General features: G+C 36.6%; 2 protein-coding genes and 1 long non-coding RNA gene across 3 annotated transcripts; all 3 read right to left on the minus strand.

The window, feature by feature from the left end:
- Window positions 1-3548: 3548 nt before the first annotated feature.
- Window positions 3549-5007, minus strand: LOC103941497 (receptor-like protein EIX2). The gene is made up of 2 exons (XM_048566142.1): window positions 3959-5007; window positions 3549-3758 (listed from the first exon to the last, which is right to left on the minus strand). Exon 1 carries the CDS (start codon window positions 4772-4774, stop codon window positions 3962-3964), a length of 813 nt encoding a protein of 270 aa, XP_048422099.1. The 5' UTR covers window positions 4775-5007; the 3' UTR covers window positions 3549-3758; window positions 3959-3961.
- Window positions 5008-6134: 1127 nt separating this feature from the next.
- Window positions 6135-8424, minus strand: LOC125469135. The gene is made up of 2 exons (XR_007251459.1): window positions 8117-8424; window positions 6135-6777 (listed from the first exon to the last, which is right to left on the minus strand). It is a non-coding gene; the product is annotated as an uncharacterized LOC125469135 (long non-coding RNA).
- A 6494-nt stretch (window positions 8425-14918) lies between these two features.
- On the minus strand, window positions 14919-18566 carry LOC125469134 (receptor-like protein EIX1). The gene is made up of 2 exons (XM_048566141.1): window positions 15512-18566; window positions 14919-15377 (listed from the first exon to the last, which is right to left on the minus strand). Exons 1-2 carry the CDS (start codon window positions 18525-18527, stop codon window positions 15322-15324), a joined length of 3072 nt encoding a protein of 1023 aa, XP_048422098.1. The 5' UTR covers window positions 18528-18566; the 3' UTR covers window positions 14919-15321.
- Window positions 18567-21135: the final 2569 nt, after the last annotated feature.

Below are 21135 nucleotides of genomic sequence, written 5' to 3' on the forward strand. Positions count from 1 at the left end.
AATGTTCAAAGGAATTTGCAGTAATGGACTATATCCAATTCCTTCACTTGCCAATCATCATCCTGCATCTCAGAAACAGAACCTGCAACCCATTGCTTTGCTTGGTCAACTTGTTACTTCTACTATCTGGCATGGTAGACTAAGTCATCCTTCTAATCCCATTGTGTCTTTAATGCTTAGTAAAGCTAAAATACCTTGTACAAAAGCTCAGTTACCTGTGTTGTGTCAAAGCTGCTTAGAAGGCAAGTTTAGTAAACTGCTATTTCAATGTAGTGTCAATAAGGCTGTCAAACCTTTTGAGGTGTTCATAGTGATATAAAGTGTCCAGCACCATGTATTTTTGCTGATGGTTTCAGATATTATGTAACATTCATTGATGAACAGACTCGGTATTGTTGGCTGTTTCCTCTCATTTAAATTAGATTTGTTTGACACATTTGTTGGATTTTGTTCATTTGTGTTTACTCAATTCTCAGTATCAACTCAAATGTTGCAAAGTGATGGGGGTGGGGATTACCTTAGTAATAGATTTCAAAAGTTTCTTAAAGAAAAGGGAGTTGCTCAACAAATATCTTGTCCCTATACTGCTAAGCAGAATGGGCTAGCATAGAGAAAACATAGACATTTGGTAGAAACCATGATTACACTTCTTCAAAATGCTCAGTTGCCACCTCAGTTTTGGTCATTTTCTTGTCAAACTACCAATTATCTCATTAGCAGGATGCTGTCTGCAATTTTGCAGAATAAGTCACCATTTGAACTTTTGTTTGGGGATATACCTTTAATTTCACATTTAACGGCATTTGGGTGTACTTGTTATCCTCTTCTTAAGCCTTGCAACAATACCAAATTGGAACAAAAAACAACTAAGTGTGTCTTTCTTGGGTAGCTTCCAAATAGAAAGGGTACATTTGTTATGAACTTTGACATCAAAGGTTTTACATTTCCAGACATGTTATCTTTGATGAAAAGAATTTCCTTATTCAGCCTCATTGACAGCAGCAAGTTTTTCAAATAAGACATACACAAGCATGTACCTCCACTACATATCCATTACATGTCCCAAACATTCATAATGAATTAGTGTCATTTCCATTTTATTCATCATCACATACATGTCAAACACCAGTGTCACTCAGATTGTCATCTCTTAGTCCTGCTGTTATCATCACCAAACCCTGTAACTTCTGCCACTTCACCATTACCCTCACAACTAACCACTAATCCTACATCTCAGTCCATTACTGCAGCTGCAAATTCATATCCTGAAATCCTTGTGGAACTTGAATGTAGTCATGATAGTCGTCAAGTTGTGTTGTTTGTCCCACCACTAAATTTACATCCTATGCAAACAAGGAGTAAAAGTGGGATTGTTAAGAAGAGGAACTATTGACAACACTATATGATTCTACCAGTGTTGATCTTTCATGGGTTGAACCTGTCACTTACAAATCTGCAATTAAAGTTCCAGTTTGGTTGAATGCTATGAAAGAGGAACTGGATGCATTGTATAAACAAGGGACATGGAGTTTGGTTTCCTTACCACACCATAAGAATTTAGTGGGATGCAAATGGATTTTCAAGATCAAAAAGTACTCTAATGGTTCTATAGCTAGACATAAAGCTAGGTTGGTACCAAAAGGGTTTAGTCAAGAACCTGGATTAGACTATGGAGAAACCTTTAGTCCTGTGGTGAAGCCAACTACTCTAAGGTTAATTTTGGCATTGGCAGTTCAATTTGATTGGCCACTCGGACAACTTGATGTCAAAAATGCTTTTTTGCATGGAATTCTTCAAGAAGAGGTGTATATAGCACAACCTCCATGGTTTGCAGATGCTCATCATCCTGAGTTAGTATGCAAGTGACATAAGTCACTATATGGGTTGAAGAAAGCCCCTAGGGCTCGGAATGAAAGATTCACTGCATTTCTTCCTTCTCTGGGATTTAAAAACACTTATTCTGACTCTTCCTTGTTTCTCAGGCAAGCTGGCAAATCTGTTGTGGTCTTATTGTTATATGTTTATGATATCATCATCACACGAAGTAGTTATGCAGCAATTACACATGTTATTCATGCTCTAACAACTGAGTTTGATATAAAGGATTTGTCCTTTACACTATTTTCTGGGAATTCAAATTACTAGGAATTCTAATGGTATGTTCTTATCTCATACTAAATATATACAGGATCTGCTGCAGAAAACTAAAATGAGTGACTCCAAGGCTCGTGAAACTTCATGTCTTCCTTTATTACTATTGAAGGATGATGGACAACCCTATAACAATCCAACATTGTACAGAAGCATAGTAGGGGCTCTCCAATACTTTACATTCACTAGGCCATATATTGCCTTTTTTATTCATCAGGTATGCCAATTTATGCAAGAACCAATGAACTCTCATTTCACCACTGTTAAAAGGATCCTAAGGTACTTGGAAGGCACTGTGCAACTTGGATTGTCATATTCCAAAGGAAATATGCATATCAAAGCCTTTTGGTAATGTTGACTGGGCTGGGGATCCCAATGATAGGAGATCTACAACAGGTTTAGTTGTCTTCTTAGGTTCCGATCCAATTTCTTGGTCTCTAAGAAACAACAAACAGTTTCTAGAGGTCTTCCACTGAAGCTGAATATCTAGCATTGTCTTCCATGGTTGCTGAATTGGACTGGATACAACAACTTTTGATATTTCTGCAGGTTCCAATTAGTCCTCCTCCTGTGCTGTTTTGTGATAATCTTTCAGCAATTGCATTGTCATTCAATCTAGTTCAACATTAACGCACTAAACATGTTGAAATAGATGTGTACTTTGTGTGTGTGTGTGTGTCTGAGAGAGAGAGAAAGAGAGAGAGAGAGAGAGAGAGAGAGAGAGAGAGTTGCTAAGAAGTTGCTTGTTCAATTTGTGTCCTATCAAGAACAATTTGCTGACATTCTAACAAAAGGGTTGAGTGCTTCTATTTTTTGGGTTCATTGTAACAATCTTATGCTCGGCAGCTCCAAGCATGAGATTGAGGGGGATGTTAGAAGTATAATATTGTAAGGCTGAGATGTTGCCACATGTAAACCAATTAGCTAGTTTGTTGAGTTTGTTAGTGTGGTCTGGTACTATAATTATTCTGTCTTGTAATAGCTTCCTCATTAAGCAAGATATAGATTGAATCATTGTTTTCCCTCCTCTCTCTCTACAATCTCTCTTTGAATATCTTTCTCTGTCATCATACTACCTGAGATCCTTGGCTAACACCGGTAACCTCATGTTTTACGTTGGCTGGTGGCAATGATGAATTAATGAATGATGAGAATAGTCAATTAAACAAATAGTGAGCTCTTACTCAAATCAGATTTTAATGATTTGAATTGTTTTTCTCTGTTGTCCAAATAATGCATTCTGATCCGACTTGAACTGTAAAGAATCAGTAATCGATGATGTGAGATATATTGATTGGATTATCTGTTAATGTAATGTACGCTATTTGCAATGTTAATGTATCAAATCTTGATTGAATTATCTGCCTGCTTGTTCTCTCTGTAACTCGATTAATAAGTTCTTGCAAGTTTCTCAAGGAAGTTTATTGAAAAGGATAAAAGGATACACATGGTAAAAAGTGATAATCTAAATAACTTCATTACAAAAACAAGAAGGCCGCTAAATCAAGTACAACACTTTGACCAAACCATAACTTCAAATTGCACTCTTCAATCTCCTCCTTCTCCAGCTGAAAGGGAGCATGACTTATGAACGGTAGATGCACGAGCTATAAATATTCAGAAAAACGACATATATTAGTCATAAATTTAGAGACAATTAGAAAGAACCAAAATGATATGAATCATGGTGACAATGATGCCATATCATTACACTTAATTTTTTTTGTATAAAAAAGCACTTAGCCAATCGTATTAATACACTCAAAACTGCATTATTATATTATTCATTATGTGGAAGAGTACTTACAGTTTATCCATCAATCATTCTTCGTCGCCTGAACAACGCTATCTTCACATAAAGCCAATTGTATACACAGTTCAGGAACTTGTAGTATATGTATCTCCAAGACCTGATGAATATCAAACTCCCACAAACTCTCCAAAATCCAACAACAAATCCAAGTGCTAAACTCACATAAAATCCTGATGTTATAAGCCCATCCTTTTCTTGATCCCTGAACACTGGTTGCTCATCTGGACTTGTTTCCTTAGGAGAGCACAATTGTTGAAGTGGAATTCCACAAAGCAGAGGATTCCAAGCAAAATCAGATGGATCATAGCTTTGGAGCTGAGTCCCCATTGGAATTTTTCTAGATAAGTTGTTTGACAAGTCCAATCTTCCAAGACCATAAATTTGAAGAAGACTTGATGGAATTCTTCCATACATTTGGTTGCTTGACAAATCAAGGGATTGTAGCAAAGCTGACTTCCTAATTGCTGGAGTTATTTGGCCTGTCAAATTGTTTCTCGACAGATTCAAAGAAACTAACCCCACAAGATCAGTGATTTTACTAGGAATCTCCCTCGTTAATCGGTTACTCGACAGATGAATACTCTTTGCAAGCCCCAGAGTACTTTTGTATTTGGACGTTACGCCTTTCCATATCAAGGATGCTTCGTCATCATAATAATCATAAAAGTGAATCGAGGTTACATTATAGGTATGAGTGATAGCTAGTCTTGAACTTCCTCTTACAGCCAAATTAGTCAAATTGTTGAGGCATTTGGGTATACTTCCAGAGATGTTATTCATCGAGAAATCCAGAATTTGAATGCCTCTCATATTACACAATTGTAATGGAATGCTTCCATAGAAGTAATTAGAACACAGGATAAGGATAGCCAAATTTGAAAGTCCAACCCCTAACTATTCAGGTATCAAACCTGATAAGTTATTTTCTACAACATAAAGTATACGAGTCTTGTACAGTTCTTCAAGGATGAAGGCAATTCCCCCACGAACCCATTCATGTTTAGCCTCATTGTTTGAATAGAAGATAAAGAGCCCATTGTGGTAGGAATTTTACCGAAAAAAAGAACTATCACTCAAATCAAGAAAGACTATATTTCCAAAATGTGTCCAGCAATCAGGAAGTTCTTCATATAAATTGTTGCTTGAGAGATCAAGAAAGACTAAGTTACTAACCTTGTTTGGAGTCTTTGGACACAACAAAGAAATTAACACTGAAAGCTTATTGTTGGAGAGATCTAGAGATGACGCCTTGGAAAGGATTGAAGGGATTGGACCTTCCAATGGGTTCCAACTCAAATTCACTTTAGGAGGAGAAGATGAGGGAAACTCAAATCTTGAATTTGGAATTATTCCTCTAATTCGGTTATTGGAAAGATCTATATACTCAATTGAATGCCTGCCCCAAAACCAACTTGGAAGGATGTCGGAAATTCCAGCATATGAAATATCAAGGTAAGAATACTCGGTCTGAGTTTGAAGCCATTTTGGGAAATACGGAACCATTTTGCAAGATCCCAAACTTATATGATCTAATTGGAAAGGAGGAATCCAATCAAAATGGAAGTTTAAAGCTAGCAAGTTGGAGGACAAACCCAAATGCCTTAATCTGGAGAGTTGAGTGAAATGGGTTTCCGTAATTACCCTTTCCAAAGCGTTCATACCCAGGACGATAGTCTCGAGCTTGGACAGATGCCCAATATTTTCAGGTATTGTTCCACTCAATTGATTTTTAGAGAGACGTAATTCTATCAACAATGAAAAGTGTGTGAGCTTAGAAATTGATCCAGAAAGATGATTGCCAGAAAGACTTAAAGTCTCTAATGAGTTCTGATCAGGACATGTAGACATTAATATTTGAACCAATCAGGAAATCTGTCCATTCAGAATGTTGCTCAAAAGGTTCAATGCTTGCAGATTACACAACTTGGAAGAAGATTGCGGAATTCCTCCTTCAATTTGGTTAAAAAAGAGATCAAGATAGAAAGAGAGCTCATGTTTCCAAATGCATTCGGAACCGAACCAGTTATTCTGTTGCCAGAGAGGCCAAGATGAACAAGGCCGGTACCGAAGTTTGATAACCATACAAATATTGAAGAAGATGTGAGTTGGTTGAAACTGAGGTCAACATGAGCAAGAGATTTTGAAGAATTTATGTTAAAAAGAGTATTGGAACGAATTGGAAACGAAGGAAGATTACAATAGAGCAGTGTCAAGTTTGTAAGTTTAGGGAGCTTATTAACTGCTTCAAACCAGTCATATGCATTACTGAGATTGTTCCAACTCATGTCCAAAAATGTTAAAGAAGAAAGACGAGGGAGCCATGAATTTATATTTTCTACATTGTTAAAGTCATTGAGGTTGAGATCGAGATATTGCAAGTGGGTAACATTTCCGATCTAATTTGGAACTTGACCACCAAAAGAAGCAAGAGAGAGATCGAGGTGTCTTAAATTGGAAAGAGAACCAATGAAATTTGGAATTTGGCTCCCATTAAAATTAATGGAATGAAGGTCCAAATATTTCAAATGTTGCAACTCAATCAATTTAGGACTCATTGTCTCACCTTGCATATAATATTGGATATACTGCGGGTGTCCTTTCAGTTGAAGTGAGTAAGCTTCACGCAAATAATACCATCCAAGACGAAGTTGAGTAACATGGCCTGTTCGGTTGCTGCAATGGATGCCTATCCATTTGCAACAATCTTGCTTGTGGACTTCTCTTCCTCCTGAAGAGAGAAGATTGTAGTCATCCATGAGGCCGTGTTTAAATGTCAGCAGTGCTTCCCCTTCCCTCTCAATGCACCTCATCACCTGCGGCACGTTAGCAATAGTCATGTGGTCAACTACTCCTGGAGAAATATTATTGAAATCAAGGGACAGGGAAAGGTTGCAATATTGTAGCAAAACTAGCACCACAAATATTGAAGCATGAAATAGTTTGCTGCAATATAATGGGTTTTGATATTTATGAATGACTTTATTCATTCTTTCTTGAAGCATGAAATAGTTTGAAGCACCTAATTCCTTCGCCTTGAATCTTAACAACAATGAAGAAGAAAAAGTATTTAGGCTCCGTTATTGGAAATTGGAAAGTAATTTGGAAGAAGATTGCAACACTGCAAGTATATGTACACATAAAATTGCCCTTTACAGAAGAATAGTATGCATTACAGCTATAGTAGTTATTCAACTCGAGTGGCAGGTATTGACTTGAATTACTAATTAAATTATTGAATTCGTTTGGAACACAATATACTTCAGCCATTAGATTAGACCGATAGCCCATACGATCAGAACCTAGAACTCGGAAAGATGGTCGTAACTAGACAGCAATGATGTTAACGAAAAGAGCATCCAAATCAGATAGACTAATGGATTTCATTATGTATTGGGGAAATTAATGGACCTTTGGTAGCGACCATTCACTGCCAACAACTTTTCATCTAGCATTGGAATCATATCAAGCTTGCGACAAGTCCTACATTGGCTGAAGCATTGTCAACAAAAGCGTGGGAAGACCGATTCCACCATATGATCTCAATGGAAATGTCTCCGATCTTGGTTGAATTATTTGTCTTCTTTTCTCAATTTGTTCGAAGTTTCTCAAGGAAATTTATTGAAACTATTAAAGGGGGATAAAAAGGACCTAACCACTTAAAGATAACATCGATCTTTGCCAAACAAAAAAACCCACAAAATTAAGAAGCAAAATATCGGCTTCAATGTTAACTAAGCCCTAGCTTTTTTAGTCAATATCATTCCATTAGCTTTTTTAGTCCTAACTATGAGGGTTGGCTTGCTAGGGAAAGAGGTAAACTAGGCGGTGTTCTAAAATGTGGTCAAGGCGGTCGCCTAGGCATTGGGCGTCGGACCGCTATCGCGATTTTTCCAAAAACGTTCAATAAATCGGCAAGGGTATTAGTTGATGTCTAGGCAGCCGACTGGATGGGCTAGGTGGCCTCGGTGGTGGGATAGGCAGTTTCAGCAGCATACTAGGCGGTTCAATTAAAATATTGTACTTCGCTGTTTCACTACACCGCATAGAAGAGGAGGGTGACGACATAAAATCCAAGAGTGAGAGAGCGAAAGAAAGACTAGTAGAAGAAATCAAAATAACAGTGCAATTACAGGAAAAAAGGATAAATTTGACCTGGATGCTTCAGATTTCTTCGCCGGAGCAGGCAACGTTTTCTAGGATCTTCGCTGCGCTTGAGGAATTTGACCTGACCCATGAGCCATGACTAGGTTTTGGAAAACTTTGCAGGGCAAAAAGATGGGGAATTAGTCGGGAGAACGATGGAGAATTAGGCAGAGCAATCGAAGAAGAAGGGGAGGAAGAGCAAACGGGAAACCCCAAAGTAAAAGCCTCCTGATTTCCAAGGCGTCAAAACCTACTCCCCTTATGTGATGGATTTCCACTACTTTGGCTTATAAATTATAATAAAAAACAATTGCCCAATCCACTATTAAATAATATATTATTGTTGTAGGCCTAATTTACTGAATCATATAAAAGACAGAGAGGGGGTGCGACAACAGTAGAGAGAAAAAGAGAGGTGTAATTGTGAGATGTGTGTTATCTCACCCCATTGTACCTTTATTTACAGTAGTAGGGAAGGTAAATTCCTTACCCCAATAGGATTACAACTCTAATAGGATAATATATAGTCTAAGAGATATGGTAGAATCCCACAAGGATATCCCAGATATGATAGGATTTACACAATCATATTCCAAATCTAATAGAACTGCAACACTCCCATTGAGTGTGTAAATACTCCAACAAATGGTGCATTAGGTCTTCAGCGATGAACTAAGTTCAGTTGATGAAGTCATCAGCACAATGCCGAGTTTGATAAGTAACCAGCGTCAACATAACAAATAAGGCAAGCATCATTTTGAGGATCAAAGGGGTCAGATTTGCTTGGGATGAATTGGGATTAGCCCAAATCCGTAGTACTTTTGATGGTAGCGAAAAAATGTCTTTAATAGCGAAGAAGATGTTCTGTCTAATGCAATGAGCTAAGTACAACAAAGTACAAAGTTGAACTCAGATATGGGACTTCAAATTCCATAACCTCTTCAAGAGTCACATTTGCATATAGTGTATGGAAGATCATAGGTATATTCAAAGGTAACACCTTCATGGTGTAGTTCTACTAGTAAACCAAAGTACTGTCAGAACAACACTTTGAACTTTAGGTCAAGGTGTAAACGAGTTTTTCCAAGATCCTTCATCTCAAATTCCTTCTTTAGGTGCGAGACAGTTTTCTCAAGCTTTTCTAGAGTCTTAGTGAGATTCATGTCAACGACATAAACTATAACTCTTAGCAATTCGAAATAAGATTTTATAGTTTAACACGTAAGGGTATTCATTCATATCCATAAATGATCAAATAATCACTTAGACGGGTATTACCACATCCGACGGATTGCTTTAATCTGTAAAGTGAACGCCTTAAACGAGTTGAAAGGGTGTTCCGTGATTTAAACTATTTGAACTAGTTCATGTAATTCTTTGGGAACTTACATGTAAATCTCCGTATTAATATCCCCATAGAGAAACATTAACCACATTTCATAATGCTGCTGTCAATCACTAGGCGTTTAGAGAAACCTTGCTCCGGAAGCAGTGCATCATATCACACTATTTCATTCATCTCATTATGCTTCCTTTTCGACTAGTAACACAAGAGGGTTACCTTGGGCAATGTAGGAATGACAAGTCCAAACACACTTAGGTAAGGAATTTAACCTGGATTGTAATTTCGGTGTCCAATCAGTTCTACGTTGTCATTAATCAACGAAACACGGTTCGATATCATTGCTTTTCATTTACATCAGTAGCTAACATATAAGTGAAAACTTCATCGATGATAATCTCATTCCAATTCCATTATCTTATCTAAACTAGTATATTGGACCAAGAACTTCAAGTCCCAGGAGGAATCAGGATTAATTTCATAAGATGGAAATGATTGAGATAGCAATCAAGTATAGATTCCTTTTATGTTGTGACCTTTCTCTTCTAGGGAAGAGAATCCTATTGATTAGCTATCCGTTGAGGTATCGGGTCATTCGACATGGGAGGCCAAACCGTCATTCAGGGGCGGCACACCCTTCAGGATGTTGACTTAATGTCCGTTAAGTACGTCTATCCTTGCAGGCATATTTGTAGTTGGTATATGATCTCATCCCTTTAGCTAGATTAGAGGAATACGTCTGGAGCAACATTCTAAAAGCTAGAATACATCCCACTTTTGTATCACACTTGTGCGGTATGCGGATCGAGATGAGACATAGTGGGTAATGTCCACACAAATTCGCGTCATTTTACAGGAACGTTGACGTTCTTATCTCCCCTTAACGACACGAAGATTGTCTCATTGAAGTGACAATCTGCAAAATGAGCAGTAAAAGGATCGCTTGCAAAGGCTCTAAAGAGAGCTAGTGGGAAAGAGAATCGTAATCGACAAAGATTCATAGCCTTTTTTGAGGACCCATATTGGTACGTTGCGGCGACGCAACTTGGCACATAAAATGCACACCCAAATGCGTAAGTACGAATGTTCGGTTCATACTTGGTAATCAACTGTAATGTCGAATAAGTTAGGTGGTAATGGGCCTCAAGGCGGACCAATATAGCTGCGTACAAGTTTGCATAGCCCTAGGTAGAAATTGAAAGCTTGGTGCGTTCACCAAGGTTTGAACGATCATTTATATTGTGCTTTATGATATCTCTGTGAGGCCATTTTGGGGTGAACATGAGAATTCAATGTTTAATTATAAACCCAAAAGACATGCAATACTTTATCGAAAACTATCGATATAAACTCACCAGCATTTTCAAATCTTCCAAACTTATATGTGTGGACAAACATGTGACCAGTTTTTCGATTCATCAACCAAAACCATAAGTATTTATATGATCCGTATTTTGGTTGGATTAGTCCACATATATTCCCTTGAATCCACTGTGAAAAGGAGGTCGTTTTGTATCTTTGCAAGGAATGATATAGAAAATCAAATTCCCTTAATGAGCGAGCTTGGCAAAGTGTGCTTGTAGGCACAAGATCTTTACTTTTGGTAAGGAGATGCGTCGTAGCATCATTGTTCAACCTAAGTGTCCCAAATGGTCGTGCCAAAGCAAGTAAACTGCTCAATCACCAATGCTCAATCACCGAGCTTTAGGCCGGCCACATGTGGCGCATCCCAGTTGGGAAGCAGCCCATTGGCCTCAAAATATAGCTTCGGGCTTTGTATTTTGGAGGTGGTGCAAAGATATTCCACTCTATTTTCCATTAGTGGTTTCATTCATGATCATTGTCATCTTGAATATCCTTAAAACACAATGACGTTCTTCTGGAATGGAGAGAATATAAGGTCTCTTAAATGGTAATTAGTACCATTCATACAACGAGGAGCGTGCCAATGTTCTTAATCAAGTTATATAGACTTAAAGTCGGTGCTAGAGATGTGATTTAGGTATAAAGTTAGTGTGCGTAGTATCACATTCATCCAGACTACTAACTTTTCCACATTCATACCTAATCACGTGTTGAATTAAATTCGGTCACATGTATACAAGAAACATGATTCAATTAATTCATATTCGAGGACAATATCCATAAGATTATCCATAACTAAAATGAACACCAAACTTGAATCCAAGAACATAGAAAAATGTTCACAAAGTAAATGGTTTACTAAGGGGATTCGATCAACAGGGCCATCCATGTCAAAATTCTGCTTTTTCAACGATGTTCGGTGGAGCAAAATTAGTCTCACATATTGATTACGAGAATGGTACTTCTCAACGACATTGGTATGGGCACAAACATGTGCATAACCAATGATCTCTTCCATCAAAACGAAAGTAGATTCTGTAGGGTGAGGTTTAGTGATACTATCCTTTATTCTTGAAGTTTTAGGTCTTAGGTGCCAAGGAGCACGCTTCGGGCATGGTGCCACACCTTGGCAAGCCCTAATTTTACCATACGTTGTATAAACAAACTCGAAATTAGATTGTGAGAGAGACAAACCCAGACTTGGGTTTGGTAAGCTCCAACCGAAGCTAGAGGGATCTATTCGGTAGGCCTTTGCCGAAGTAGAGTAATACTGTTCAGTGCACCTCTGCCGAAGTAAAGCATGTATGTCGGTGCATCCTTACCAAAGCAGGGCACCACCATTCGGTAGACTCTGACCGAATCTAGGTCTATACCATTAAATACCTCCTAGTCGAATTTCTGGGGTACCATTCTCTCATAAGTGTGGTAGTAAACAGATCCGAGAATTTTGGTAAACTTCCGTTCTCTACACTGCTTCTTTAAGAGCGAGTTAGAAACATGGAAGGACGAGCAAAGTATTCTCCAGTCAACTTTCGATCGAATTTATAAACTTCAAAATTGTACTCATTCATGGACGTAATCATGGTGCGCTTCAGGCAATGTTTTTCATGACTAAACGTTTTGTAAGAGCGAGCCAAAGAGCTATGGAATCCTCATTCGGGAGGTATTTCCATTTGTTATGCTTTAGGCATAAGTCTTTATATGAAGATCATGGTAGAGGCTTATTCAGCTCTTCCATGCCATTGTTGGCTTCAATGGTTACTCAATTTCTTGATAATCAAGTGGAAATTCACCTCTTGTACCCATATAAAGTGGTTTCGGTCAATAAACGTCCAAATCATTGAAATCGAGCTTGTTACAGTTCGACAACCCATTAAATGGAAGGAACAAGATTGTGATTGGTGCTATGGAAATAAGATATCCATAAGCATTAAAGTTAGAACATTTCAAGTTCTGAGACATGGTGTTGTAAACACGAAAATTCTGTAACAAATGAAACGAGAACACGTGTACAGAGTAGATTTGTATTGATTGAATTTGTAGGTTACAATCTTTGTTTACAATTTTCCTCTGATTTAGTCTTCAAATTTGATGTTGTTGGTTGATTGTTGATCCAAGGGTCGCAATGACTTAATCTCGGATGAACGATTGAACGATTGCTTCAAGTTTTAAGCTTGAAACAATGCGTGGATAGTCTTCACCTCAGGTTTAGGGCTGTGGCAAAGGTAGTGTTAATGTAGGATTTCGTTGATTCAAGGGTCTTGATGACTTGATCTTGAATCAAACGTCGTTACAGGTTTTGAGCTTGCAACAAAGTCTTGAAGGAATCGGCACAAGTGCTTATTGATTCTTCAAGGGAATGCTTCGACTTTGGTCGATGGAAAAGCTTCGGCTTTGGTTGTGCGTTCTTTGAAAAGAGCTTTAGCAGTGCATTAGTCTTCAAAGATTTGGTAGAGAAAAATTAAAAGAAATTTATGATATAAAATATATAAATACATGATTGTGTTGTGCCAAAATATATATAATTGACTTTTTTGTACCTACATGATAGTACCAAAAAATATTATAATGAACCTAAATGTATGTACGAAATGTATTATATTGAATTAATGTACCTAAATATCAATACCGAAATGTATGTACCGAAATGTACGTACCAAAATGTATATACCGAAATATATATACCGAAATGTATGTACCGAAATATACGTACCGAAATGTATGTACCAAAATATACATACCAAAATGTACGTACCGAAATGTATTATATTGAATTAATGTACCTAAATGTCAATACCGAAATGTATGTACCAAAATGTACGTACCGAAATGTATGTACCGAAATATAGTATATTGAATTAATGTACTTGAAAGTCAATACTCAAATGAGAGGTATCATGTTTGAATCTCGTTGATGGCGAATTCGATACCAAATTAAGTTGTTCATTGTGTGGCTTAGCCGAACCCCCCTCGCTTTAGTGTAAAATATATCATTGTACCAAAAAAAAATAAAAAAATAAAAACTCAAATGTGTGTACCAAAATGCATGTATATGTTTAATGTACCAATATATTTGTATTGATGGATATACCGAAATATTCAAATATATTAATGTACCTAAATGAAGAGAATACAAAATTGTTATTGGACTATATATTATTAAACAAAAAAAAAATTAGTTGCCTAAATGTAGACATTAAAATGTTATGATAAATTAAATTTAAATGTAATTAATTCATTAAAATAGGAATAAAAAGATAAATAAAACATCAAAATATAACTAATAAATGAGATGATTAAATGTACTAGGGACTAAAATTGGATTTTAATCTTAAACAAGGTTATAGTCTAACTCATCTTTTTTAAAGATTAAAATGAAGTTATCTAAAAAAGTATTTAGGCTTCGTTATTGGAAACTAGAAAGTAATTTGGAAGAGATTGCAATACTGCAAGTATACTTCATAAATTAGACATAGACAACTCGAGTGACATGTATTGATTTGACTTACTAATTGAATTATTCAATTCGCTTGGAACAAAATATACTACACCAATTCGATTAGCCCGATAGTCCATATGCTCATAACTCGGAAAGATAATGGTAAGATAATGGTAACTAGACAGCAATGATGTTAACACAGAGCATCCAAATCAGAAAAATTAATGGACGTCATTGTTCAATGTGGAAATTAATGGACCTTTGGCAGCGACCCTATTACCAAAAACCTTTGGTACCCTCATGTCTTACGTTGGCTGAAGCATTGTTGTTTTTTTTGAACACCGAAGCATTGTTGTTTAACATTAAGGTTATTGTCAACCAAAGCGTGGGAAGACCGATTCTACCATACGCCTTCAATGTTAATGTCTCCATTCTTGGTTGAATTATTTGTTTTCTTTTCTCCCTCGGTAACTTGATTAATAATTTGTTAGAAGTTTCCCCAAGGAAATTTATTGAAAAAATAGACTAAATTTGGAGCTAAATTTGCAAATTAAATAATATGTCACAAATAAGAATTAACACATTTATCAATGTTTAAGTAATAAATGAATAATCAACTTCCATGTCCTTTAGTTTTCAAAACTTAGTTTACAAATTTAGTCTTCTAAACATTACCCCTATTAAAAAGGGGATAAAGAGGAGATTTTTTTAGTGTGACCGGTACACAGGATGCTACATCATTTGTTACTAAACAAATTGTGGGATATGTGTGCTAAAAAATTAATAACTTAAAAAATAAAAGATCTCACTATTCTTATTAAAACACGTGGTGTACCACTTGTTCCCATTACAACTAAAAATTTCTCGATAAAGAAGACCTAACCACTCAAAGATAACATCGATCTTTGCAAGACCAAAAATCCCACAAAATTAAGAAGCTTTAACGTAAACTAGGCCTAGCTTTCTCACTGAATATCATTCCATTATTTGCACTGTCGTATTTGAAAAAAAAAAAAAAAAAATCATATGATTCACATCAACCAAAAAAAGAACTTCAAGTTGCAGTCTTCAATCTCCTTCTCTAGCTGAAAGAGAGCATGGCTTACGAACGGTGGATGCACGAGCTAAAATGATTCAGAAAAAGATATTATCATTATACTACAGTTTTCTGTGTAAAAAATTAAAAATACACTTAGCCAATCGTATTAATAGACTCAAAACTGCAATAATATTATTCATTATGTGGAAGAGTACTTACAATTTACCCAATAGTCATTCTTCGTCGCCTGATCAAAGCCGCCCCGCACATAAAGCCAATCATAGACATAGTTCAAGAACTTGTAATATGTGTATCTCCATGACCTGATGAATATCAAACTCCCACAAATTCCCCAAAATCCAACAACAAATCCAAGTACTAAACTCACGTAAAATCCTGATGTTATAAGCCCATCCTTCTCTTCAACTTGATCTCTGAACACTGGTTGCTCCTCAGTAGAGCACAATTGTTGAAGTGGAATTCCACAAAGCAGAGGATTCCCAGCAAAATCAGAAGGTTCATAGTTTTGGAGCTGAGTCCCCATTGGAATTTCTCCCGACAGGTTGTTGTTTGACAAGTCCAACTTACCAAGGCCTGATATTCGAAAGAGACTTGTTGGAATCATACCATATATTTGGTTGTTTGATAGATCAAGCGAGTCTAGTGATTGCAACTTCCCGATCTTTGGAGTTATTTGACCTGTCAAATTGTTTCTCGACAGGTTTAAAGAAACCAACCCCCCAAGATCAGTGATTTCACTAGGAATCTCCCCCATTAATCGGTTGCTCGACAGATCAATGCTCTTTACAAGCCCCAGAGTACTTTTGAATTTGGACATTACTCCTTTCCATATCAAGGATTCTTCATCAGCATAATCATAAAAAACGCTCGAGTTTCCCCTATAGACTCCCTGATACTCATGTGTGATATTTAGTCTTGAACTTCCTTTTTGAGCCAAAAGAGTTAAACTATTGAGGCATTTGGGTATACTTCCAGAGATGTTATTCATTGAGAGATCCAGAATTTGAATGCTTCTCATATTGCACAATTGTGATGGAATGCTTCCATAGAAGTGATTGGAACGGAGGATAAGGATAGCCAAATTTAGAAGTCCAACTCCTAACCATTCAGGTAGCAAACCCGATAGTTCATTTTCTCCAACATCAAAAACTGTGAGTCTTGTACAGTTCTTCAAGGATGAAGGCAATTTCCCCACAAACCTATTGTTATTTAGTTTTAGTGTTTGAATAGAATACAAAGAATCTACTATGGTATGAATTTTCCCGGACAGGGCATTGTTACTCAAATCAAGAAAGACTAGATTTCCAAAATGCATCCCACAATCGGGAAGTTCTTCGGATAATTGGTTGCTTGAGAGATCAAGAAAGGTTAAATTACTAGCCTTGATTGGAGTCTTTGGAAACAAGAATGAAACCAACCCTGAAAATTTATTGTTGGAGAGATCTAGAGATGATGCTTTGGAAAGAAATGTAGGAATGGGACCTTCCAATTGGTTCCAACTCAAATTCACCTTTTGAGGGAAGGATGAAAAATCAAATGTTGGATTTGAAATTATTCCTCGAATTTGGTTGTTTGAGAGATCTATATAATCTTGAGGCGACATGCCCCAAAACCAATTTGGAAGGATATCAGAAATTCCTGCATTAGAAATATCAAGGCTCAAATAACTTTTCTGAGTTTGAAGCCATTTTGGAAAATGTGGACCCATCATGCAAGACCCCAGAGAAATGTATTGCAATTGAAAAAGTGGAACCCAATTAGAACTGAAGCTTAAAGCTAGTGAGTTTGAGGACAGATCCAAAGATATTAATCTGGAGAGATTGGAGAAGTGGGTTTCCGTAATTATCCCTTCCAAAGCATTCATACCCAACCACATGTCCTCCAGATTAGACATATGCCCAACGCTTTCAGGTATTGTTCCACTTACATGATTTAAAGAGAGATCTAATTCTTTCAACAATGAAAAGTTTGTGAGATTCGGAATTGATCCAGAAAGATGATTGTTTGTCAGGTACAGAGTCTCTAATGAGTTCTGATCAGGGCATGTAGACATTAATATTTGAACCAACCAGGACAGCTGTAAACTCAGAATATTGTTGTCAAGGTACAATGCTTGCAGATTACATAACTTGGAAAAAGATTGTGGAATCCCTACTTCAATTTGGTTGTCACCGAGATCTAGGTGGACAAGAGAGCTCATGTTTCCAAAAACATGGGGAATTAAACCAGTTAAACTGTTGGAAGAGAGGGCAAGATCAACAAGGCTGACATTGTAGTTTGACAACCATAAAAAAATTGAAGGAGAAGTGAGTTGGTTGTAACCGAGATCAACATGAGCAAGAGTTTTGGAAGAATTTACATTAAAAAGAGTACTGAAATGAATTGCAGGAGACGCAAGACCACACCCCAGTAAATTCAGGTTCGTAAGTTTAGGGAGCTTGTTAATTGCTTCTAGCCAGTCACGAACATTACTGAGATTGGTGTTACTCATGTCCAAATATGCTAAAGAAGAAAGATGAGGGAGCCATGAATTTAGATTTTCTACATGGTTAAAGTAATTGATGCTGATATCGAGATATTGCAAGTGGGTAAGGTTTCCAACCTGACTTGGAAATCGACTACCAAAAAAGGCATTAGAGAGATCAAGGTGTCTTAAATTGGAAAGAGAACCAATGAAATCTGGAAGTCTGGTCCCATTGAAGTTCACAGAAGAAAGGGCCAAATATTTCAAATGCTGCAACTCAATCAGTTTAGGACTTATCATCTTACCTTGCAAATAATATCCCATATACTCCTGCTGTCCTTTCTGTTGAAGTGAGTAAGCTTGATCCAAACGATCCCTTCCAAGATTAAGTTGAGTAACATGGTTGTTTCGGTTGCTGCAGTGGACACCTACCCATTTGCAACAGTCTTGCTTGTGGACTTCTCTTCCCCACGAAGAGAGGAGATTGTAGTCATCTGCAAGGCCCTGTTTAAAAGCAAGGAGTGCTTCTCTTTCCCTCTCTATGCACCTGATCACCTTCGGCACCTTAACAAAATCCCTGTGGCCAACTACTCCTGAAGAAATATTATTGAATTCAAGGGATTGGGAAATGATGCAATATTGTAGCACAATTAGCGCCACAAATATTGAAGCATGAAATAGTTTGAAGCACCTAATTCCCTGACCCTGCATCTTAACAACAATGAAGAACAAAAAGTATTTAGGCTCCATTATTGGAAACTGGAAAGTAATTTGGAAGAAGATTACAATACTGCAAGTATATATATACACATATATAGCCTTTTACAGAAGAAAAGTATGCATTCAGCTGTAATAGTTAAAGCCGAGTGTGATCCGTAATTAATTAATTTATTAATTAGGTCAAAAGTTTGACCACAAAACTCACTCACACGCAATATCGACAAAATGATCTGATTAAGAGAAATTTTATTTGAACCCATAAAACCTCTCTCTACACCCAATTTAAACTTTGAATGTGAATTGTCTTTTTTACCCTATTGCATAATTACCACTAACCACAAGATGAAATTAACAATAAATTAAAATTTATCAATAAACCCACATCTAATAATTAAACTCTACCATCATGGAATTTTTATCCTACGTTCATTCTAACTAAAACCTAAGACACTTTCATAGAGAAAAACAAGCTCTTTTTGAACGATAGATGATGATTTAGAAGTTTTGAATCCTCCAACTAAAGTATGAATCGATTTTTGCAATTTTTTTTTTTTTCGTTTGATTTCAATTTTTATTAGGATTTAGGAACAAAATCAGCACATTTTCTAAATCATAATTACTAGCAGAAACATATATATAGGATTTAAAATTTTAAAGTCTAGCAACTTGTGCAAATGTCACACTTTCTTCTCCTTTCATTCGTGAAGGGTAGAGGCTATACTTTGCTTGTAGTTTTGATGGCAGTGCATAGTAGCACTATAGCTATTGTTCTTGAATTTAAAGGTGTTGAGATCCTTCTATCCGGTGAAACAAATGTATGTAGTCTCCACAAGCTTCTCCTTCTTTTTCTTGTTTCAATCAATATTGTTTTTCATAATTTCCCTCTGATTAATTACGCAAGAAGCAGTGTTGTAACTCGTAAGGCTCGCAGCAGTTGATCAATCTTAAAAGAGGACACGTACTCTACAAACAAACAAGAAGAAAAATTCAAACGCTCATTTATTTGATCAAATCTTAATTTCCTCTTGGACGGTTCATTATCTCTTTATTAATTTATATATTGTTTGTAGTTGATCCAAGTGTCTGGTTCTTCACATGGCAACGTGTTCGTGTTTCATCAGATGGATCGAATCATCGATATTACTACTTAAAGCTTCAGCCACCAATTTTTACAAACATCAATCCATCCATCCATCCCACTTCTTTTCTTTTGGCACAATTAACCTTTTGTCTTTAATTACCCCAAAATTTTACGTTTAACAAAAAACGAATGTGTCACTCGCTCGTACATGATGGGATAGAAGCAAACTATCTGCTTTTTAACGTAAACTAACCTAGCTTTCTCTGTCAATATCATTCAATAACAATGATGTGTGGAAATACAAATAAAAATCTAATATATCAATCAATAAGAAAGTAAAACTGATCATGGTATTGACTTGATTTACTTTTATTACTAGAAATTAAATTGACTGGAGATGATTTCCATTTCCTCACTTTTTTTTTTTTTTTTAATTTTATTTTTTCTGAGCACACCCCTATTTGTTAGGAAAAGAAAGGCTATGAAGTTTCGTCGAATCCGAAGAGTGGACGAAACGCCTTTGTTGAATGAAGACTTCTAGAAATGAAATAATTATATTTTCCTTTGGAAGACTTATCCTAATAAAAAAGGTAAATTACATTTTACTCCCTCACATTTGAATGCAATTGCAGCCTTATACATTATCTTTAAAACATTTCAATAACATACATCTACTTGTATTTTATTTATAAATTCATATATCCGTTAGTCAATCTGTTAATTTGACCATTAATCAGTGGGGTGGCAACTGTAAGTCCCATATTTTTGCTGATCTGGAAGTTAATTTTGCCATGTAAATAAATAAATAATATTTAAATGTTTAATAAAACCAAACCGAAATAAAATTAAATAAAAACAAAACCTAATAAAATGTCCAAAAACATTCTCCGTCCAAACCACCATCGCCCCCTCCCCCGGCACGGCTGCCATCTAGTTTTCTACCATCTTTCCCCACCCTAATTCCAAATTTCTAAAGCCCAACAAGAAAAACCCTTTTGCCTTAGCTTTGACAGTTGCTGAATCTTCCTTCACCTTTTTCTTTTTGCAGGCGCAGAGGCATATATGGACTCCTCAAAGTTTTATGTCCATCTTTCCCCGAAAGCAAATGGGAGGCCGGTGGCGGTGTATGATGTCAAGTCCCTGCGCTCTTCCTCCCGTCCCTCTCCCCCAATGACCCAATCCCTTCCTTCCCCTTCTCCCTCTCCAATCTCGCCATGCTGGACCCCTTCTCCAACCTACTATGCGGCAAAATTCCCACTCCAATTCTTGGGTGGGAGGGGGGTGTTCAATTGGTATTTTGAGGGAATTTAATTCTTTTAACGAATCTAGGTGTATTCAATCAGGATTTTAAGTGATTCTCTGAAATTCAATGTGTATTCAATCAGAATTTTAAAGAAGTTTATAATATTCCCGGTGTATTCAATTAGAATTTGATTTTAAAGAATTTGATAAAGTTGAGGAATTAAAGAGAATTAGAGAGATTTCATAGTGTATTTTAATCATCCACAAATCTCACCTCTTTCCATGAGATTTTGAAGGAATTGGGAATTAATCAAA

The sequence above is a fragment of a genome, unplaced genomic scaffold (assembly GCF_019419815.1).
Source record: "Pyrus x bretschneideri cultivar Hongxiangsu unplaced genomic scaffold, Pyrus_bretschneideri_v1 Contig40, whole genome shotgun sequence".
NCBI lineage: Eukaryota > Viridiplantae > Streptophyta > Magnoliopsida > Rosales > Rosaceae > Pyrus > Pyrus x bretschneideri.